This window comes from Nyctereutes procyonoides, unplaced genomic scaffold (genome assembly GCF_905146905.1).
Source record: "Nyctereutes procyonoides isolate TBG_1078 unplaced genomic scaffold, NYPRO_anot_genome, whole genome shotgun sequence".
Lineage (NCBI taxonomy): Eukaryota > Metazoa > Chordata > Mammalia > Carnivora > Canidae > Nyctereutes > Nyctereutes procyonoides.
In genome coordinates, this window is record NW_026575020.1 from 16,666,722 (window position 1) to 16,690,670 (window position 23,949).

General features: G+C 35.5%; 1 protein-coding gene across 2 annotated transcripts in view; it reads left to right on the top strand.

The window, feature by feature from the left end:
- MED13 (mediator complex subunit 13) overlaps window positions 1-22,889 on the top strand; it is a 105,035-nt gene extending 82,146 nt beyond the window's left edge. For both annotated transcript variants that reach the window (XM_055320304.1, XM_055320311.1), the window contains exons 18-30: window positions 558-781; window positions 2,887-3,076; window positions 4,007-4,469; window positions 6,065-6,284; window positions 7,345-7,536; window positions 7,716-7,939; window positions 9,851-9,993; window positions 10,893-11,051; window positions 11,140-11,325; window positions 13,619-13,767; window positions 15,308-15,481; window positions 18,065-18,165; window positions 18,888-22,889. In XM_055320304.1, coding sequence (XP_055176279.1) covers window positions 558-781; window positions 2,887-3,076; window positions 4,007-4,469; window positions 6,065-6,284; window positions 7,345-7,536; window positions 7,716-7,939; window positions 9,851-9,993; window positions 10,893-11,051; window positions 11,140-11,325; window positions 13,619-13,767; window positions 15,308-15,481; window positions 18,065-18,165; window positions 18,888-19,020 — 2,558 coding nt within the window. In that variant the 3' untranslated portion in view covers window positions 19,021-22,889. The remainder of the gene's footprint in view (window positions 1-557; window positions 782-2,886; window positions 3,077-4,006; window positions 4,470-6,064; window positions 6,285-7,344; window positions 7,537-7,715; window positions 7,940-9,850; window positions 9,994-10,892; window positions 11,052-11,139; window positions 11,326-13,618; window positions 13,768-15,307; window positions 15,482-18,064; window positions 18,166-18,887) is intronic.
- The last annotated feature ends 1,060 nt before the right edge of the window (window positions 22,890-23,949 follow it).

The window sequence follows — 23,949 nt, forward strand, 5'->3', positions numbered from 1 at the left end:
GAGCAGAGTTTGCGTTATGCTTAGAAAGTCTTTCTCCAATCCAAATTTATAGAAAATAAAACTCCCCTCCTATGTTTTCTTTTGTACTAAGTTTTTTCATTCAACTTAATTTTTTTTTTACAGCTATGTGAAGGTATAAGTCATATGTTCCATTAAGACCATTCATTTAGCAGGGCAGCCCTGGTGGCGCAGCAGTTTGGTGCCACCTGCAGCCTGGGGCGTGATCCTGGAGTCCCGGGATCTAGTCCCACATTGGGCTCCCTGCATGGAGCCTGCTTCTCCCTCTGCCTGTATCTCTGCCTCTCTCTGTGTGTCAATGAATAAATAAACAGAATCTTTAAAAAAAAAAAAAAAAAAGAAAAGAAAGAAAGAAAAGACCATTTAGCAAATTGCTAACTGTGGAAAAGTCTCAATTATTGATTGGCTTTAGATATTTTTGTCTTGAATACAGTTCAAAATATTTTTAATAACGATTTCAGTAACTTTGACATTTAAATAAAAGGAAGACATGTAACTTTTCTTAAATGTTTTTCTTAAAATATGTTTTTCTTATTTAGGAACTGATGAATCCCCTGAACCACTGCCAATCCCTACGTTTTTGTTGGGTTATGATTATGATTTTCTGGTGCTTTCTCCATTTGCACTCCCCTATTGGGAGAGACTTATGCTGGAACCCTATGGATCTCAAAGAGATATAGCCTATGTTGTATTATGTCCAGAAAATGAAGCCTTGTTAAATGGAGCCAAAAGCTTTTTTAGAGACCTCACTGCAATATATGAGGTAAGTGTTTAAAAAGAGGTAGCATTCCTATAATTAAGTCTCTTATGGCATAGGAAAAACAGGGTCACCGGAGGGGAGGACGGTAGGGGGACTAGGTAACTGGGTGATGAACATTAAGGTGGGCATGTGATGTAATGAGCATTGGGTGTTATAGAAGACTGATGAACCAATGACCTCTCTCTCTGAAACCAATAAAACATTATGTTAATTAATTGAATTTAAAGAAAATTTTATAAGAGTAGCATTCAGTTGGGAGTCTGCTTTTCCATTCTCCCTCTTCCCCTCCCCCTGGCTCATGCTCACTCTTTTTCTCTCTCTCTTAAATAAATAAATAAAAATCTTTAAAATATAAAAAGAGGTAGCATTTTAAAACTATAATTTGTATGTTCATGTATGAAATATACTGGAAAGTTGAATTGATTGGGATGGGTAATAATGATGTGAAACTGGTTGTGTAGTTCTCATGCTAGCCAGTGGTGTTCTTCACAGCATTTGACCTGAACTGTTCATTAGGTGTGTGTGCCATGGGTCACAGTAGAAATTGCTGTATTGAGGAAAAACCATTGAGGGCATATATATGCCACTTAGGATCATCTTTTTTTTTTTTTTTTTAAAAAGAGTTGCATTGTTAAATAGCCAGGAAAAAATTACACTTAAAAAATTCTAGTTCTGATTGTCTAGGACCTCAGGTACTGACAATAGGCCTTGCTTTCATAAAGTAAGCCTGTGTTAGATTTCTCTGTGATCTGTATCATTTCTGAAATTCTTGATTGTTCTTTTAAATTCTTGACTGATCTTATAATTCTCATGTTGTGTCCATCACTGAGTGCAGTGATTACAGATTTTAAGTGGTACAGGACATCAAGTCTTAACTTACTTCATTATACTTCCTTTCCCCATAAATGCTTAGAAATCAGTCTTTAAAATTTAATTTCTTCTATAGTCTGAGTTGTTAGTTTGTGCTGGTTTAGTTCCTAATAAGTGTTCCACTTAATTACAAGGTATCTGTAGTGTATTTTGTAGAAAGAAGTATTTTCCAAAGATTGTTACTTGGAACATTAGTTCTGCAAAATCTTTCTGGAAAAAATTCCATAATTAATCAGATTTGGGGGAAATATTATGTATTATATTACTTTTTAAGAGATTTTTCTATTCATACTAGTTTATTAAAACCTTTGAAAGTTTGTTGTTTTCTTTTTTAAGCCTTTGAAAATCTTAACAGTAAAGAAATCCTCTGTCCAGGGATGCCTGGCTGGCTCAGTCAGTGGAATGTCTCACTCTTGATCTCAGGATTGTGAGTTCGGGCCCCCACATTATGTGTGGAATGTACTTTAAAAAAAAAAATCCTCTGTCTAAATTTTTTGAATTTAGTGTTAGAAACTTGATATTGGGCTTCTTGTAACAAACATCAGTGGCCCACAGAATTGGAGGGAGAGCTGGCAATTACATAATATATTTATATACCAATTTTTATTTTGACTTGATTTGGATGTATCTACATATTTATGTTCACTTATATCTGTATTCTTCAAGTTTTCATTATTCAAACCACATGGTTCTTAACCTGGATGTTTTATTTCATTGGTGATAGTTTAATTTTGAAAAAAAATTTAATGGATTTCTAATGTAAAAAGAAAAAGATAGGGACGCCTGAGTGCCTCAGCAGTTGAGCATCTGCCTTTGGCCCAGGACGCAATCCTGGAGTCCTGGCATCAAGTCCCACATCGGGCTCCCTGCATGGAGCCTGCTTCTCTTGTGCCTATGTCTCTGCCTCTCTCTCTTTGTCTCTCATGAATAAATCAATAAAATCTTTAAAAAAAAAAAAAAGGAAAAAGATGTACCTTTTCATTTGATATTTTTATCCCAAATATTGATAATAAATTATAAATCTTAATTTAAATAACTTAAATGCTTAGGGCACCTGGCTGGCTCAGTTGGTAGAACGTGCAACTCTTGATCTCGGGGTTGTGAGTTCAGCCCATGTTGGATTTAGAAATTACTTAGAAATATATCTTTTAAAAAAATAACTAAAATGCTTTATTTTATAGTGTATACTCAAATACTATAATAAAATCACTAATTCTGCTTTCTATGTATATCTGTAGTCCTGTCGATTAGGTCAACATAGACCTATTTCTCGACTGTTGACAGATGGGATCATGAGAGTTGGATCTACTGCATCAAAGAAACTATCAGAAAAGTTGGTAGCAGAATGGTTTTCTCAGGCAGCTGATGGTAACAATGAAGCATTTTCTAAACTCAAGCTTTATGCACAAGTCTGCAGATATGACCTAGGTATTAAATTTGTATTTGTTTTATAAGACCAATGGTAGCAAAGTATAGCTCAAGGTATCTGTTGTTTTTGTAAATAAAATTTTACTGGAACCCAGCCCTGTTCATATATTTCTTACTGTCTGTGGCTGCTTTTGTGCTACAAGATCAGAACAATAGTTGAGACAGAGATGATGTGGCCCAGAAAACCCAAAATATTTACTGACTCTCAACAGAAAAAGTTTGCTGATCCCTAAAATAGGAATCCCATCAGATAAGAAATTTGGGGTATAAAAAACTGACGTTGCTTCTGTAGGATCTGATGAATTTGTGTTTTTATTTAAGCTTATTAACATTAAGATTCTTGAATTATTAATAGTTCAGAGATAAAATAACTTGTAGTTACCTCTCTGTAATACCAAGAAACAGTTCTTTGTTGGAACTAAGAAAATGATTATTTTAGACTTGCTTTTAACACCCTTGAATTAACACTGGATTAATTATCAATGGACTTCAGACTTAATCCAAAGAAACACAGAACCAAAATATTGACCCTCATTAGGCATCCCTATAATAAACCCATGGTAGATTTTTCCATTTTATATCTAGTTAGCTCTTAGTTTAATCAGGATTTATTCAACTTATGATTTAGGAACCGTTTCAGTGGTTTGATGAAAATTTTCTAGATATTATTTTCATTTAATTAATTATGTCTAGTAAATATAATTTTGTTATGCTTCCATGGGAACCATTTATTTTTTATGAAAATGCTGGTTTATTTTTTCAATTCCATTTCTTCAGTTCTGGGGGAAATGAAAAGCTTGTATCTGCTACAACTATTAGCATGCAACTAATTACGAAAAGCATCAACTACATCGTTATTCACACAGTAGGATAAAAAAAGAACCAATCAGTGAAATAATTAAATATCCTGCCTGTTTTTATTATCTTTAGGTCCTTATCTTGCTTCCCAGCCTTTGGACAGCTCTCTACTTTCCCAGCCAAATTTAGTTGCCCCTGCAAGTCAGTCTTTGATTACTTCACCTCAGATGACAAATACTGGAAATGCTAATGCTCCATCTGCCACCCTAGCATCTGCAGCAGGCAGTACCATAACAGTGACTTCAGGTGTTGCCATGTCTTCTTCAGTTGCCACAGCTAATTCAACTTTGACCACAACTTCAACTTCATCTTCATCATCCTCCAACTTGAATAGTGGAGTATCATCAAATAAACTACCCTCATTTCCACCCTTTGGCAGTATGAACAGTAGTGCTACAGGATCCATGTCTACACAAGGGAATACAGTTCAAAATGGCCAGCTAGGAGGGCAACAGTCATCAGCTCTACAAACAGCTGGGATTTCTGGAGAATCATCTTCACTTCCTGCTCAACCTCATCCTGACGTGTCTGAAAGGTACCTTTGAATATACTATTCTTTGCAGAAGATAATCCTTGTGAATGAACACAGAGAGTTTTTTGTTCTTATCCTTGAAATTGTAGTTTTTGTAATGTTGATTATCTTTAAAATTTTAGTGCAGACTCTTCATAAAGTCTTTAACATAGAATCCTAAAATCTCAGTGTGACAGTTAAGACCTTAAAAACCATTTAGTTCAACTATCCTGTGATGTTTGAATCTTTTCTATGACATAACTGTTAAGTAGTTTTGTCTTTTGCAAATCACTCCAGTGATTTAGAAGTCACTATTGAACCAGTCTTTTCAGATCTTATTAAGAGCCATACTGAGATTTGACTCTTCAGCTCTGCCATTTACTGGCTATTTGACTTTAGGAAAATTGTCTGACTTTTCTGAGCATGTTATCTATAAAATGGGAGCAGTAGGATATGTACACTAAGTGCTTTATGCAGTGCTTCCAAACACATGAGTTATATATAATGACAGCAATGATGACTGCAGCTCTGTTCCTTTGAAGGTATTGAGTGAGCTTCTCTTTTGATTTATTGGTTAGGTTATCATGAGCTTGTTAATATCTTTCAGCTACCCAGATGCATTTTGCTCAAAGTTAAACTCATTTTATGTGAGTAAAAACAAACTTTATTTACCCTGATTGATCCATTCATCTTGAACATCTAAGTAGATTTGAGGTTTTAAAAAAATTGTATCACCGGGACGCCTGGGTGGCTCAGCGGTTAAGTGTGTCTGCCTTCGACTCAGGGCGTGATCCTGGGGTCCGAAGATCGAGTCCCACGTCGGGTTCCCTGCATGGAGCCTGCTTCTCCCTCTACCTATGTCTCTGCCTCTCTCTCTCTCTCTGTGTCTCTCATGAATAAATAAATAAAACCTTTAAAAAAAATTGTATCACCATCAAAGAATGAAGCTTGTGCACTATTAAAGTTATGAACCGTGAAATGAATAGGTATAGGCTAAAAATGTAGTAGAACATTGACTAAGGGGCAGCCGGGTGGCTCAGCAGTTTAGTGCCGCCTTCAGCCCAAGGCCTGATCCTGGAGACCCAGGATTGAGTCCGTCAGGCTCCCTGCATGGAGCCTGCTTCTCCCTCTACCTGTGTCTCTGCCCCTCTGTCTTTCTCTCTGTGTCTCTCATGAATAAATAAATAAAATCTTAAAAAAACAAAAACAACAACAACAAAAAAAACCATTAAGCCTGAAAACTTGTTATCTTTCTGGTTTAGCTGTGCTTTGTGATTTTTAGCAGCTCAATTAACTCTCTGTTTTAGTTTATGACTTAAGCACTATGCTCTCTAGTGTTTCTGGATATTCTGTGGTTTTAAAAATTCTATTCCCTTTTTTAATGCAAGACCTCTTAATGTAAGGGTGTTTGTATACCATGAAAATGTGTGTATAATGTTTACTCTCCTCTTTGGAGAGAAAGAGATGCCCCTTAACTTTTAGAGAACCTCTTTTGACACCCCACACCAGAAAAAGGGGAGAGGTTTTCAAGAATTTGCTTTGTGAAAGGTACCATACCTCAAAAAAGGTATGGTACAACATTTTTTCCCCTAACTGTATATTTCTATCTTAAATTTTAGCACGATGGATCGGGATAAAGTGGGTATCCCCACAGATGGTGATTCACATGCAATCACTTATCCACCTGCAATTGTTGTTTATATAATTGATCCTTTTACCTATGAAAATAAAGATGAGAGCACTAATTCTTCTAATGTATGGACTTTGGGGCTACTTCGATGCTTTCTGGAAATGGTCCAGACTCTTCCTCCTCATATTAAGAGTACTGTTTCTGTGCAGGTAAGAATGATAACTTTTGCAAGTTAAATTTACATAAAACAGTCTGATGTAGACAGAAGTTTCAAAAATCTACAAGTTTATTTTTTTAAAAGCCAGATTCTTATTATATTTTACATTTTACTTTTAAGTGATATTATAATAGAACTGTTAGGGATTTTATAAAAGGTAAACTTTATTATCATACCACAATAATAGTGGAGAATAAAAAGACTGCATTTAAGTACATTACGTATTGCTCATGCTATTTTTATGAGCCAGTTTTTAAATTCATAAACTTAAATAGAAGACTAGAGTATGGATCTTTATAAACTATAGTTCTAAATAAGATAGATTACAAGTAAAAATAGAAATTAATGATATTAGAGGTGCCTGGGTAGCTCAGTTGGTTAAGCATCTGAATCTTGATCTTAGCTCAGGTGTTGATCTCAGGGTCATGAGTTCAAGCCCTGCTTTGGGCTCCACACTGGGCATGGAGCCTACATTTTAAAGGAGATGGGGGCCTAGGGCTCAGTTGGTTAAGTGCCTGACTCTTGATTTCAGCTCAGGTTATGATCTCAGGGTCCTGGGATTGGGCCCCATGTTGGGCTCCATGCTCAGCGGGGAATCTTCTTGATCAAGAAGATTGAATCTTGAATCTTCTTGATCTCTTGATCTCTCTAAGATCAAGAGTTTCTTTCAGTCTCCCTTTGCCCCTCCCCCTGCTTGCACTTGCACTCTTGCTCTCTCTCAAAGTAAATAACTCTTAAAAAAATAAAAAATTTTTAAAAAGAAAATGATACTAACTTGTTTGCAGAGATTTTTTCTTTATAGACTATAATAGGACTAATCAATGGCAATATTTATGTAACTGCTGTGTAAAAATTTTGAAAGGTTTTTACATAACCTGTTACTAAAATTGATTCTTTAAAAACTTACATAATAGGAAAATATAATTCTTTAGAATATAATTTTGATAATTTTTAAGTTTTCTAGTAAATGTTTTTAGAGTTTTAGACCTACGATTCTTTTTATTTTTATTTTTGGATGTTTAACCTTTATAATATTTGCCTATAATTCTTAGATTGTTCCTTGTCAGTACCTGTTGCAACCTGTGAAACACGAAGATAGACAAATCTATACCCAGCATTTAAAATCCCTGGCTTTTTCGGCCTTTACCCAGTGTCGGCGACCACTTCCAACATCAACCAATGTGAAAACATTGACTGGCTTTGGTCCAGGTTTAGCCATGGAAACTGCTCTTAAAAGTCCTGATGTAAGTATGTTTTCTATGACCAAAGTTACTGAATGACTAAACATTTTTTTATTTTATACAAAACTAAGTGCAATTCTCTGTTTAATTCTCACTTTCTAATTATAATTGGGTGGAGATTTTCAATAAAGATTTTTCTATGATTGTATAGTACCATAGTACCTTAATTTTTTATTTTACAGAGACCAGAGTGTATTCGACTTTATACACCTCCTTTTATTCTGGCTCCAGTGAAGGATAAACAGACAGAGCTAGGAGAAACATTTGGAGAAGCTGGACAGAAATACAATGTTCTTTTCGTGGGCTACTGTTTATCACATGATCAAAGATGGATTCTTGCATCTTGCACAGATCTATATGGAGAACTTTTAGAAACTTGTATCATTAACATCGATGTCCCAAATAGGTACTTGTGTTTCCTTAAGTGTATCATTATATCATCCATTTAAAAAATGAGTAGAAAAACTGTTTGGAAGGTTATATACATTGGGTTTTGGGATTGTGGGTGCTTTTCACTTTTTTGGGTAGTGAATATATTGTATAATTAGAATTAGAAATAATTTTGATTGATCTCTGTTACACAGACAAAAGAGATTAAGGTCCCTAAATTCTATATAATAAAACTTGAGGCAATGATTTCAGCCTAAGAAATTTTAAAGAATGGAATGAGAGAGCCCTTTGTAATTAAAAAATCTAGTATTCTATAACATGTAACTTCTCTCAAGTACCATCTAAAATATAGTCCCTGAGTTTACTTCTTTACTAAAATTGTTGACTGAAAATTTTACCTTTTAAATGGAATGTCTTCTGAAAATGGTGGCCTAATTATTAGAATTCTTCTTTGTAGTAATTAGGTATCATGCCCAGTTTTTTATGAAGGCTAATAAATCACAACAGGTAAGCCTCATATTAAGTTATAACCTAATAGACACTTTTAGTAACATGTTTCAAGGCTAGTGAACATGGTCTAAGATTAGAACCTGAAAGGCAAGTCCATGAAGTAATTTTCCATTTTGAGGTTTGGCTCTATCCTTTATTTTTTTTATTATATAAAGGTCAGTTTCTTTAGTTCAGAAATTGAATATATGCAGAAATGTTTAATGAATATTTGATTATAGTGCTAAAGAAGCGAAATACAGAAACATTAATTTTATTTTATTGGTTATAAAGATTTATTGACCATTTTTAATATTCCTTATTTCCTTGACACAATTTTGATTTTTTAAAAAATGGTCATTGAGTGAGCTTTGGGAATAGTATGCTTATCTGAGAAAGAGTAGGGAAAGAATTACCTTTCAACACAAAGATGATATTGCCATTTTACTGAAAGTAGAAGTAAGATAATGGTTAAAAGGTCCAATTCTATAGAGTTGAGACCTGGGTTCAAATCTCAACTTTGCTACTTACTGGGTATGTGATCTTGAGAAAATTACTTTAGCCAACTGAGCTTCAGCTTACTTCTCTGTAAAGTTGGGAAAATAACTGCTTCATACAGTTTGTTACATTGAAAATGAGGTATTATGTAAATTGGGCATAATGCTTGCAGTGTATTAAGTACTCAGTAAATCATAGCTATCATTTGCTCAGCCACAGAGTGCTTATGTTATGTACTTGCTTAGTAAAGGACATGCATGCAGAAAACACAACAGTGTTGTTTGGCCTGAGAAGTGTAGTGTGGTTTTCTGTTTTTTTTCAATATTTGCTTATTTGAGAGAGAGCGGCACACAGAGGGAGAGCGAGAAGCAGACTCCCCACTGAGCAGAGAGCCTGATGTAGGGCTCAAGCCCAAGATCCTGAGATCATGACCTGAGCCGAAGGCAGGCACTTAACTAACTGAGCCATGCATGTGCCCCTGTTTGATATTCTTTAACTTGAAGTATGGAGCAGGGGTTGGCACACCACATCCAGTGGGCCAAATCTGACTACACGCATTTGTTTAAGTGTCACCTATGGCTACTTTCATATTGTAGCAGCAGAATTATTGTTGCATCAGAATATTGATGGCCTACAAAGCTTAATATATTGGCCTTTTAAAGAAAAAATTTGTCATTTTCTGGTGTAGAACAGTGTTTTCTGATGAATTTTGGTGGTTCATGGACAGTTTTTCATTTTAAGTAATCTGCTTTAATGTGTAATATGAAAAGCACAAAGCAGCATGGCAAACCTATGACTTTATGTATATCTTTGGTTAGGATTTAATGTAAAAAATATCAAGCATTAAAATTAAAGGACTAGTTTTTCACAAATTTGAGGTCTTTTAAAATGTTGTCATATGAATTTTAGAAATATTTAATTGTTTCTTTATTCTGTACAACAGGGCTCGCCGGAAAAAAGGATCTGCTAGGAGGTTTGGTCTACAGAAACTTTGGGAGTGGTGCTTAGGACTTGTACAAATGAGTTCATTACCATGGAGAGTTGTAATTGGCCGTTTAGGAAGGATTGGTCATGGAGAATTGAAAGGTAAAATTGTGCTTTGATTGTTAAGAACTTAAATTTCCGTTTTATGTTAATTAATATACTGTGAAACCACATCTAGGTGTATGTACTGAATAAAATGCAGAGATTATAAAAACTAATTGTTCTGTCTTCAAAGAGGAATCACTATGTCTAGGTCACAATTGGCCTAATTCCAATTTTAAAAGGACATTTTTCTATATTTTGACTTTAATACCAGTGTTACTACTATTAATTACTTTTTGTCTTCCATTTTTTCCTCTTTCTGCTTATTATTCAGCTCATCCCCTGTTTAGCAACTAATTAATGTTGACATACATTAAAGTTAGGGAGATAAAGGATGTTATGTAACATCCGCAATAAGAGATTTTTGGCTTGGGATGCCTGGGTGGCTCAGCGGTTGGGCGTCTGCCTTCGGCCCAGGGAGTGATCCTGGAGTTCTGGGATCGAGTCCCACATCAGGCTCCCTGCATGGAGCCTGGTTCTCTCTCTCTGCCTGTGTCTCTGCCTCTCTCTCTCTGTGTGTGTCTCATGAATAAATAAATAAAATCTTTTTTAAAAAGAGATATTTCGGGGATCCCTGGGTGGCGCAGCGGTTTAGCGCCTGCCTTTGGCCCAGGGCGCGATCCTGGAGGCCCGGGATCGAATCCCACGTCGGGCTCCCGGTGCATGGAGCCTGCTTCTCCCTCTGCCTGTGTCTCTGCCTCTCTCTCTCTCTCTCTCTCTCTCTGTGTGACTATCATAAATAAATAAAAATTTAAAAAAATAAAAAGATATTTTGGCTTATTAAAATGGACTTCTATTTGTGGAATTCACTAATTTTAAAACTATTATGTTTTAACATTGGTTAACAATGCTTTTACTTTGTGGGTTTTTTTGTTTGTTTTAACTATTGATACCCACAGATTGGAGCAGTTTGCTGAGTCGTCGAAACTTGCAGTCTCTAAGTAAAAGGCTCAAAGACATGTGTAGAATGTGTGGTATATCTGCTGCAGACTCTCCCAGCATTCTCAGTGCTTGCTTGGTAGCAATGGAACCCCAAGGCTCTTTTGTTATTATGCCAGGTTAGCTATCCTTAGTTTATATCAGATTTACTTCTTCATGCACTTCTGGTTCTAAGTATTATATGAGATTAATTCTCTTTATTTTCAGATTCTGTATCAACTGGTTCTGTATTTGGAAGAAGCACCACCCTAAACATGCAGACATCTCAGCTAAATACCCCACAAGATACATCATGTACTCATATACTTGTGTTCCCTACTTCTGCTTCTGTGCAAGTAGCTTCAGCTACTTACACCACTGAAAATTTGGACTTAGCTTTTAATCCCAACAATGGTAGGTGAATTGTTCCTTAAAGGTTTGCAAATACTAAGTCTTGATGATTGTGGCTGATTTTAGGCTGAAGAGTGCTTCCCCAAACCTATCTGTATCCAGTAAATGTTTCTGAAACCTATGAATGTTAACCTTAGTTGACCAAAGACTTTGCATATGTGATTACGTTAAAGATCATGAGTTGGAGGGGTTATCCTGGGTTATGCAGATGGGTCCTAAAAGTAATCACGTGTGTCCTTATAAGAGGGAGGCAGAGGGAAATTTGATAATGTATGCACAAAAGAGGAGAAGGTCATGTGATGGAAACAGAGGGAAGGAAAGTCAGAAATGGTGTTATGCTGCTGACTTTGAAGGTGGAAGAAGGGGCCATGAACCAAGGGATGCAAGGAATGTAGTTCTAGATTCTGGAAAAGAGAAGAAAACAGATTTACCACAGAACCTCCAGAAAGAGCATAGGCCTTCTGGTGCCTGATTTTGACCTAATGACCAGTAGTTTGATTTCAGCCCAGTAAAATTGATTTTGGACTTCTGGCCCCCAGAACTATAGAGAATGAAGGTGTGTTGTTTTAAGTCAACAAGATTGTGGTAATTGACTAAAGAGGCAGTAGGAAACTAATACAGTCATTATTCTACCTTACTGATATTGGAACTAATATTTATCTCGTAAATGTTTACTTATTTTAGGGACACCTGGGTGGCTCAGTGGTTGTCTCCCTTCAGCTCAGGGCATCATCCCGGGGTCCTGGGATCGAGTCCCCCCCCCCCCCGCATGGGGCCTGCTTCTCCCTCTGCCTGTGTCTCTCATGAATGAAGAAATAAAATCTTTTTAAAAAAAATATTTACTTATTTTAAAAGGCAACATTTATCATAAAATGCATAGGTTTTTTTTGCCTGTGCTGCTACTTGTACATAGACCATAGACTTTGCAGCACATTTTATATTCCTTCTAAATTGATTTGTCAAGGGCAGCCCCGGTGGCGCAGCGGTTTAGCACCGCCTGCAGCCTGGGGTGTGATCCTGGAGATCCAGGATCGAGTCCCACGTCGGGCTCCCTGCATGGGGCCTGCTTCTCCCTTTCTCTCTCTCTCTCTCTCTCTCTTCCCCCCTGCCCCGTGTGTCTCTCTGAATAAATAAAATCTTTAAAAAAATAAAATAAATTGATTTCTCAAAATAATTTATATAAACTGCCATGCTAGAGAATAAGGCTGGTAGATAAGTTTATAGATTACAATTTAGTAGAAGAGAATAAGTGATACTCCATTTAGAAAATTGCACATTTCTGAAGTCACAAGTAATGGGCGCCTGGGTTGCTCAGTCAGTTGAGTGTCCTGCTCCTGATTTCTGCTTAGGTCCTGATCTCAGTGTCTTGGGATTAAGCGCCTTGTCAGGCTCTGCGCTCAGCATGGAGTCTGCTAGGGTTTCTCTTCCTTTGCTCAGATTTCCCGTGTGTGCGCCAGCGCATGCTTTCTCTCTCTGAAATAAATAAAATCTTAAAAAAAACAAAGTCACAAGGAATATATATTATTTTCTTCTTTCAGTGTGTTATATGGTAACTTGAATATTTTACATAATAATAGAGTATTAATTGTGCATAGTCCCATTTTAAATACATTTTCATTTCTAGCATATACTATGTTTTGTATTAGTTTCCTATTGATGCTATAGCAAACTAGCACATGCTTAGTAGCTTTAAACAACACACGTTTATTGTCTTACAGTTCTGGAGGTCAGAAGTTTAAAATCATTCTTAACTGGGCTATGTGTCAATGTGTCTGCAGGGTTGGTTCTCTCTGGAAGCTCTAAGGAAGAACTGTTTCTTTGCCTTTGCTAGCTTCTAGAGACCACCTCTTGCTCATGGCCCCTTCTACCATCTTCAGCAGCAGAGGTATAGCATCATCACCTCACCATCACTGACTCTAACACTACTGCCTCCCTCTTATTAGGACCCCTGTGATTACATTGGACCCACCTGGATAATCCAGAATAATCTCCCCATCTCAAGATCCTTAGCTTGATCACATCTGCAAAGTTCTTTATGGTAACATATTCACACATTCCTGGGATTAGGATGTGGACATCTTGGGGGGAGGGCATAATTCAGACTACCACATGCTTGTTTATGTGTATAATTATTTATATGGCTCCTAGAACAATACCTGGCAGATGGTAGACATTCAGTAGATGTTAATTAAATTAACCCATTTTGGTTGAAATTCATTAATTTATTTTAACCCTCTCCTCTAAATGACCGTGGGATGTGAAAAATAGAGTATTTATTTTTCTTTTTCCTGTATAGATGGAGCAGATGGAATGGGTATCTTTGATTTGTTAGACACCGGAGATGATCTTGACCCTGATATTATTAATATTCTTCCTGCATCTCCAACGGGGTCTCCCGTACATTCTCCAGGATCTCATTACCCCCATGGAGGTGATGCTGGCAAGGTAACCCTGTTATAAAAGCTTAGTTAATCTAAATGTTGTTCATTAACTTCATGTAATGGATAGAGAAATGAAATACTGTTTTTTCCTTGGAAATGAGCAAGAAGTGAGATTAATGGTGCATTCTTGCACTTCTGTCTTACAGATGTTAGTATTTTGAATTATGCATTATAAAGAGGGTCTCTAAGTTTCTACTGTCCTTGACTTGCTGTTTTCTAGATTACTTGGCTTTAGTCCTTCTTTTGTAGTTTTCCTGCCACTTTACTGTAGCTTCTGATCAGGTATAGGATCAGATTATCTGAGAATTAGTGTATGCTCTAAGAGTTGCCATTCATTATCAGAGTTGTGAGGAGGAACACAATTGAAATACTGATTTTTCTCATAAGAACAGAAGAAGTGCTGACCACTCTCCTTCCCTCTGTCTTAATTTTTAGCATTTGGGAAGCAGGCTGTCTTGTCCTTCTATTCGAACTCAAAACTAACTGGGCTTGATTTGAATTACATCTTTATTTGAGTGAAACTATATATAGTGATTATTTGATTGTTATAGCATGCATATGTTTAGAAACCTGTCTTTAAAATAAGGGAGGATCTTTGTCCAGTTTTACCTTGTATCCTTTTCTTCCTTTTTTTTTTTTAACTGAAATGAAGTGAAATTATTGGGGTACCTAGCTGGCTCAGTCAGTAAAGTATGCAACTCTTGATTTCGGGGTTTTAAGTTTGAGTTCCACATTGGGTGTAGAGATTACATAAAAATAAAAAAATCTTGGAAAATGAGATTATTGAAAAGCTATATATATATATATATATATGCACCAGTAATCTCACTACTTTAATAAAGCCATTTTTACTTTTAGCAAATTACCTTCCTTTCACATATATTTATATTGCAGCTCTCAATATGTATAAATAAGTATAATCAGCTTTTAAATGTTGTTTTCCCATAATTTGTTATGTCCCAAAATATTGGACACTTAAATATTTTATTTTTATCTGTTATAGGTAATGTTGCAATGAACTTTTCCATGCATATCATTTTGCTTCTTTTTATCTATTTACTTAACATAAATACCAAGAACTACATGGACTAATCTAAAGGATATGAACATCACTTACTAGATGTCCCTTCACATTGCCACAATGCTTTCCAAACGCTAATAACTACATTTTATAGTATTAGATGAACAAAGTGAAATTTAAATTATCTTTTGGATTGAGGTGTGGTGGTCAAGAATTAGTTGAGGGAGTATTAGGAAATAAGTTGAAATTTCATTGAACATTTGGTTGGAACACACTGAACGTGACTCTGCATAATACTACCAACTTGTTAAACAGTTGGTATGTTAATTTCCTCATACAACCCTTAAAACTCTTTTAATATTGTTACTAATTATGGTCTTACTAAGTACATAGCAATTGATTTTTTCAGTATCCTTTAATATTTTTTTAAATTGATAAAAAGAGATTGGTTGCCATAAACCGTTCTGTGTATCGAGTGCCTAGGTATATCAAATGAACTAACACACTTTTAATTCTATTTAAGGGTCAGGGTACCGATCGGCTACTTTCAACAGAATCTCATGATGAAGTAACTAATATTCTTCAGCAACCATTGGCCCTCGGTTACTTTGTATCAACTGCCAAAGCGGGTCCGTTACCTGACTGGTTCTGGTCAGCATGTCCTCAAGCACAATATCAGTGTCCCCTTTTTCTTAAGGTATTTCCATTTCTATGCCAGTTCCTAAATAATGCTAATTGATGCTTAATTCCTAATAAATATCGAGAAGTGTCTAAGGTCTTATTAAATGCACTGCGAAATATGACAAAGTCACAAAGAAGTTCTCTAATTACAAAACAGCTCTACTTTTTAAATTGATACTAAGTTTGGACATATTTCTGGGACATTTGTTCTTATTATTTGCAGCTGCACATATGGAAATTTAGCGCTGGGTGAAACTTATATTACTTTTAATCTAACCTTTTTCATTTTCTAGGTGAGCATGTTAAAGTTCAGAAAAACTCATTTTTTCAAAGTCATAAATGGGTAGTAGACTCAGGACTGCAGTCTGGATCCTTTCATGATTGTGCTGTTCTTTGAATTACATCCTACTGCTATTATGTCACAGTATTTTGGGTTTAAAGGATTCATAGTTTTGTAAGAATATTTGATAGTAGGTCCATTTACTACCTCCTTAAATTTTTTTTCTAGCTTTGTGTAAATTGCTGTGTAAAACTATTAAGTGGTTTTCAAGTACTGAGATTCTCAGATCCATAGTGACTTATTTATCAAAACAAGTTCATTAGCAAGTGACATACCAAAGTTGAAATACATCATAAAATCGTAAAATGAAATGTGGAAGTCCTATCCAGAGTTTGTTACTGCTGCTTCTTACTACTATTCCAAAATAGGAAATTCAGATCTGATTCATTTATTTTTATATATACGCACAGAAGTTGACTATTGTATTCCAGAAGTCAGGGTAACCTAACTTCTTGCCAACTGATTTTTACTATAGGGTAAAAGTCGGATACTGTGGTTTAGTTTCTTGGGGTTATATTTTCGTGGGTACTTGAACCAATAGGCTTGCTCTCTTTTAAGCCTGTTGCTATTAAATCTTGATACCCTTGGCCCACATATCATTAAGTCAGTGACATTTGAGACTAAGCATTGAACTTCTGTAGCACATTCATAAAGAATACAACAGCTGTTGATCTGAATTGACTATTGATGTGATAATATATTAGGAAGTGTCAGCCAAGGTAATAAAGTTTTATCATAAGATTTTTTTTCCTCTTCCAATATATGTACAGTGGTCTATACAGACCTCATTACAAGAACATATTCCCAAGTGTGTTTCTGCAAAATAGTAGTCCTTGGTGTTTCTACAAAACAAAGGGTTCTTTGGTCCTTTGGGAAGTGTTGCACATGCTTTCTACCCCCTTTTGTTGTTAAAATACATGTATGCACATTAAAGCCTCTGAAAAACAGCAAATACCATTGTATACCTATTTCCCAAACTTACTTTAATACACAAGAAAGCGATTGTGTAACACCAATTAATAGTTCATGACCTTAGTGTTTCACGGAACATTTTTTTAGGAAACACCACTTTACAAAAAGTCCAAGGGACTATCCAGATTCTTTTCTACTCAATATTTATTTGCAGAGAGGATAGTGTAAAGTGGGCATTCACCCTCAGATACAGTGTAACAAGATTAGGACTTCTGGTCTGAATTACCAGGTAAGGCATAATTTACCATAATTTTGTTCACCTTTTGTTTTCATACATTCCATCTTATTTCCTACACCATAGGCAAAAATACCACCTGATGTGTTTCTGTTTACTTGGAAAAATAATAGATTTTTACCTAGATGATTAAAAGATCTTTTTATCATAGAAATTAAATGGTGATTTCTGTTCCTGACTATATTCATTTAATTTGTAGTGATCTGCCGAGACTTTTGCTTATAACTTATAAATTAAGAGTTTATGGGCAGTTAAAAATATATATCTTTGATTATATCCTTGAATATATAACACAAGAGTTTATATACATGTTACAGTTGTAGAGGAGAGATCACCTAAATATAAAATAGTACCTTTTACAGTATATGGAATGAGATCTGCTAAGAGTTTCTCCATCTCTCATAGTTTTTTTAGCACTTTATATATAATGACTCTGTAAACAAAAAGTGATTCACTTTAATTGAAATTCCTTTCTTCCACTCTTCATTGTCATACCAGAATGGGTGTGGCAGTTGTCACTAAGCCTCCATTATGAAATTGCATGGGCAAAAGAAGGCACTCTATGCACTGCATTAGAGTCCTCACCGTTCCACCACAGGTAGCTTAAAATGTATAGCTTTTGTAAGCATTATATTTGCATATGCTTACTCCTGTTACATTTTTCAGTGCTAGACCTATGTGGATGTGCATAGTCTAAAGTTCTGTGTAACCTGTAGACAGACTCTTGAGGTTTATCAGCTTAGTGCTTCCTTAAACATTGACACATCTAGGCATGTTACACTGAAAAAGTAGATAACTTTAAATGACTTTTATGTAAATTCTTTTAGGATTATTATGTGATCTTAAAAATAGAGCTAAAGAAAATAAAGTAAGATTGAATATAAGCTATGCACTTGAAAATTACTTCTGTAAGCAAGAACAAGAAGCATCTTTTTAGTGGTGCCCATTCATCACATAGGTCTAAAATGTATTTCATCAAGGACGAGACCGTGGGAAAATAAGGTAAAACCAACAACTTTTCCATTTGGCTGACTGATTACCTGTTTTTTTAGGCCTCTTTGCACCTCCACGTGCCTTCAGTGCAATCTGACGAGCTGCTTCACAGTAAACACTCCCACCCACTTGACTCAAATCAGACTTCAGATGTCCTCAGGTATAAATCTTTTTACCACTAAAGGTTCTTCATTGTATCTTTGAAAGAATATAATATTAGGGCACTGGGTGGCTCAGATGGTTAAGCATCTGCCTATGGCTCAGGTCATGATCCTGGCGCCCTGGGATCAAGACCCATGTCAGGCTCCCTATTCACCAAGAGGAGTGCTTCTCCTTCTCCTTCTGCCCTTCTTCCCTGCTTGTGTTCTCTCTTTCTCATAAATAAATTTTTCAAAAAAAGAAAGAATGGGGATGCCTGGGTGGCTCGGCGGTTGAGCGTCTGCCTTTGGCCCAGGGCATGATCCTGGAGTCCCAGGATTGAGTCCCACATCAGGCTCCCTGCATGAAGCCTGCTTCTCTCTCTGCCTATATCTCTGCCTCTTTCTTTGTGTCTCTCATGAATAAATAAAAGAAAAAAAAAGTTTTGGTTTTTGTAAAAGAAAGAATGTCCTGATCCTTTTGTATTCTCACATTTGGCAGTAATTTACAGTTGTGTACCCTTGGATCTCTAGATGAATTAGGTCATTTAGAATGAGTCCTTTCTAGCATGTGTAATCTACTTTTGAAAGTACTTTTTATGAAAATTAGTCTTTAATCTCCCCAAGGACTCTATTCCATACTTTCCACCATTTTTTTTAAAGTGACTTTGAATCTTAGATGCCATCATTGGGAACTGCTTCCTTAATCTACAGTGAAAGTAAATACATGACTTCTACTTTTCAGGTTTGTTTTGGAACAGTACAATGCACTCTCCTGGCTAACCTGTGACCCTGCAATCCAGGACAGACGCTCATGTCTCCCAATTCATTTTGTGGTGCTGAATCAGTTATATAACTTTATCATGAATATGCTGTGATCTTCATTCGACAGAACTGTGCAAGAAAAGAACAAGGAAAAAAGATATTTCGCTGCAAGATTAAGTTATCTTCTCAGTGAAAGTCATCTGTGATGGGGTCTAATACTTATTACTTCAACAAATATTGTTTTGACTTGGGGGGAGGGGCTATAACCCTGATATTTTTCATTGACTATACTGAACTCTTTAGGATGATGACTGATCATACAAAACGTATTATAACATTTTCGTAGCAAAATTAACCTTTTTTTCCAGTCACAGTATTTGTGAAAAGTAATGAGCCATAGTACCCAGTCATGTTAAATGAATATTAAAAGCATGGAGAGGAAACATGAGGAACAATGAATTTCAACATATGGCTTCAGAACATCAAGATGTTCTTGTATTGGATTATAGTATCTAGTATTCAAAAATGCCTGCATCTCTTATTTATTGTAAGTTTTTAAATGTATAAATTGTCTTATATTTCTTAACCTCTTTTATAAAAATTTTCCTAGAAGGTTTATACTGCCTTCTTGCTTTAAAGCAATTGGTCTAAAATATATGTAATCGTCTTAATTAAAAAGTTGCAGTAGGGTTGCTTTTAGAGTATTATTTTTTTGTAAGGGGGTGGGTGGGACAGTAAATTTGTATTGTCTCAATGTACAGTTTAATGGGGATAGAGGGGGAATAATGTCCATACCATTGTGTGTGGAGGATTTACAGCTAAGCTGTAGTTGCAGAGTACATGTACAGTAATGAAGTTCACTGTGTTTATAAATTGAAAAGGTACCGGGTCTTACAGCATTTTATATATCACACCTTTACAGAATAACATGATGGCAATATACAAGTGATATTGTTGGGTGGTTTAACTTAGAATAAAATGAGAATTCTTCAGTTATATTTTGTACTATGGTTTAGGGCTATGACTAATATTTCAGGCCATTTCCAGTGAAAGAAACTTAGTTTTACAAGAAAAACATTTGCTACTGAATGCTTAAACTAATTTTGGTGTTTAATGTTACATGCTTAAATGTTTTTTTTTTTTTTTCCAGTTTTGACAGTGGCACATCTAGGCATGGGAATATTATTAATTATGAAAATTATCTTCAGGATCTGCTATGAGGTTGAAATTTAGCCCAGCTCTAGGCATTTTACAAATTATTTTAAGAACAGTCACTCTGATTGTTTGACTTTTTGTTGTTGTTTTTTAAATTAAAGATTGGGAATGTGTGTGAGAGTATGCATATGTATGGGTGTGTGTGTGCAATCAGACTGTGGTGTATATAGATTCTCAGTGAATTCTGGTATTCAGACTCTATTCCACTAGTTAAAGAATCATTTTCTAAACTTAACCTGTTTCCTTTTGCCTTTTTTATTTATTTAATTTTCTTGGTTTGGAGATGGCAGTCCCAAACACCAGAGTCTGTACTTTTCTATAACACAGCTCAGATTAAGGCAGGGCATATGCCAAGGAGGTTCTCACCTCCCTAAAGAAGGGACTTGAATTTTAGGGACTTTAATTCACCCCTTCCTTCAATACAGCTTTCCCCCTTCTTGTTTGCACATGCCAAGAAAAATGTTTTTATGCAGGCTTTACCCCCTTAAAATGTTTCTACAGTGCTGCTCACAAGAGAGTCCAAGTTAGCCTCCTACCTATATTGCTGACTTGAATTCACAGTCACCAAGTCTACCTATCTTTCTTGGAAGCAGTCTAGCAAAATTCCGAATTTGTACAGTCACTAATTCTCCACAAGGACAAAATCAGTTGTATTTACAAAACTGTAATTCGGTATGTTTTGTTTTGTTTTTACTGAAACTTGTTTTGTAAATACTATATGCTTAGCTTAAATATCACTTTCTTATGAACAATATAACTTCTTCAAATTGTGTATATTAAACATTAGCAAGTCTTGTTTTTTCTATAAAGAACACACAACTGGTGACAAAGGTTTTCAATCACTTCTTCAAAATTATAATGCAATTCCAACGGTCAGCATTTTTGACATTAAAATTTAAAGATCACATCTCTGCATTCATTTTTAAATTATGCTAGCACACTACATATTATGTTGGCATGTTTTGTTCTGTACTTTAAAAAACTTGTCTGAGATTTGAGGGAAAGATGCTTATTTGGAATTTCTATAAAAAGTATTCTTTTTTATATACTTAGCTCAGTAGTGACTTTTAAAAATAAAAGCTATATTCTCAGTTGTTTAATATCACTAGCTTATTGTAACCACACCTCAGTTTGAAAATAGATTTTTAAAAAATTATTCCCTGACAGTTTCTTTTATATGGAGCCATAAGGAAGGAACCCAGTATAATAATTCCTTTTTATCTGGGAATCAGGGAGTAGTTCCCAAATACACAGGATTTACTGATAAAGAGTTTTTTTTCTGCCCTTCATATATAAGTTCATACTTAAATATAAAATTATAAAATAGCCATTAGAAAAGGTCAAGAGACAGACTTATTTCAGAAAAAAAATTAAGCCTTTTATGCAGGATGATGGATCTGACTTACTAATGTACTGTCACAGACAAGTATGGGTAGTTTTTTTTGTTTGTTTAAATGGTAAGCAAAGTAATATATACTTTATACTAGTTGATCACCAACACCTGACTTCTTTGTTACAGTGCTAATGTCTGTTTTTTGTGCAGTTATCCATTACAAAGCAGGGTGGAAGTTCAGTATTTTGGCATTTAAAAAGATTAGTTATATAATGTCTGCTTCCAGCCAGTGAGAAACATCTAGCCATACTTTCTTATGCAAGCCATTCAGTTATCAGGACTGTGAATTAACACTGTATGAATAAATTTCTGTACACCTTATTGTTTGGCCAGAAGGCCACCAAGTGTACTTATATGTAATCCTTAAATTTTAAAGTAGCTGTAATTTTTAAATCTTTCTAAACTTTTCTTAAACCACTAAAATTAAGCTCTTACTACTTAGTCAACTATCCTCAGCTGTATTCGTACTCAATTGTCAGTATGGCACAGATTACTGTATTAAAATATTCTCCTTTCGTCTTCATATTTACCTTCTGAGGTAATTTTTTAACTAAATGTGTTACTACAAAGATTTGCAGATCTTTAATCAAGCACTATGTTAATACTGTAATATCAAAATACTATGTTGCATTATTTAAAATGTTCAAATTGAATACATTAAAAGGAAGTTTTTAAATGCTCTTGCATCATATAATTTGCTATTCATCCACTATGGCATCGCATATCAGTCTATTAATACATTTAATGTTGCATGAGTAATGTTTTGGTCTGGGTTTCCTCTTAAGATTTTAGTTTGTCTAAATTAAGGAAAAATGTTTTTGGCATACTTTTTTTTTACCCCCCCCCCCCCATCAGCTGGAAATCTTAACCTTCCGGTTTTTCTTGGTGTTTTAATGGGCCCAGAACTGTGGTTTAAAATTTCATATATGTGTTTTCTCTTTTGTGGAGTATTAATTAAAAAACTGGATTTGGGACCTAAAATACTCCTCAGGTTGATGTATTCATGAAGTTTTAAAATAGCTTTAGTTTTCAAAGTAAACTGGATTTGTGGACCGTAAAGTTACTGAATTTAAACTACAAATTGTAACGTCATTACTGGACATGTCAGCATCAACTCTCTCAAAATAGCTTGGTCACTTTATGAAGGGGCGTTTTAAAGTTGTTGTTTAGCAGTGACATTTAATATGGTCCAATTGCTTTTTTTTTTTTTTAATGTGACAAAAAAAAAGAATAAGGAACAAACACTATTGCTGCCGAATGCCATAACACTGAGTTGTACAAATTGTGATTGAGGAAATGAAAAGGTTTATACTTTTTAAAAAAAAAAACAAAAAACAAAACTTCAAATGGAATAAATTATTCATGAAGCCTTCATTGTGGTGTCTCATTCTGTTAAAAATATTTCTATCCTAAACACATGTAAAAATATTTTTTCATAAGTGGAAAGGGGGCTAGTAACCTAAAAATTAATTGGACTTTTAATTTCTCCATCTGAAGTATTTTATTTATTTATTCATGTATTGATTTATTTTTAAAGATTTTATTATTTGTTCATGAGAGACAGAGAGAGAGAGAGAGAGAGAGGCAGAGACCTAAGCATGCTCCCTGCATGGAGCCTGTTATAGGACTCCATCCTATGGGCAGCCCAGGTGGCTCAGCGGTTTAGCGCCGCCTTCAGCCCAGGGCCTGATCCTGGAGGATCAAGTCCCATGTCAGGCTCCTTGCATGGAGCCTGCTTCTCCCTCTGCTTGTGTCTCTGCCTCTCTCTCTCTCTCTCTCTCTCCTTTCTCTCTCTCTCTCTCTCTGTCTCTCATGAATAAATAAAATCTTTAAAAAAAAAAAAAAAAAAAGAAAGGACTCGATCCTAGGACTTAATCCTGGGACTCCAGGATCACGCCCTGGGCCGAAGGTAGGTACTAAACTATTGAGCCACCCAAACGTCCCTATATCCCTTTATTGTAATATTCCATATGAAGCCTTCATAGTGTTTTTCAGTTTGTATGAATATTTGTCTCCTACAAAATAACCCCATGAGGACAGAAATTGGATGTTTAGCTTACTATTGCATCTAGAATCCAATACATCTAGCACATTAGTAAAGCATTGAAATATTTGAGTTGACTTCTTGTAAATACCTCAAACTATGGTACTCAGTTGTAGTGTGAGATTTGCAAATGATTTATCTTGTTAAAGACTTTATCTGAGGGGGGGATAGCAAGAGAGCGCAAGCAGGGGAATAGCAGAGAGAGAGGGGAAGCAGGCTCCTGGGTGAGCAGGAGCCCCATGTGGGGCTTGATCCCAGGACCCCTGAGATCAGTGACCCAAGCCGAAGGCAGACATTTAACTGACTGAACCACCTAGGTGCCCTGAGTTTTGCAAGTAATTTAAATGAACTTTTATAATTCTAATTACTTAGGACTATTTTCACACTAGT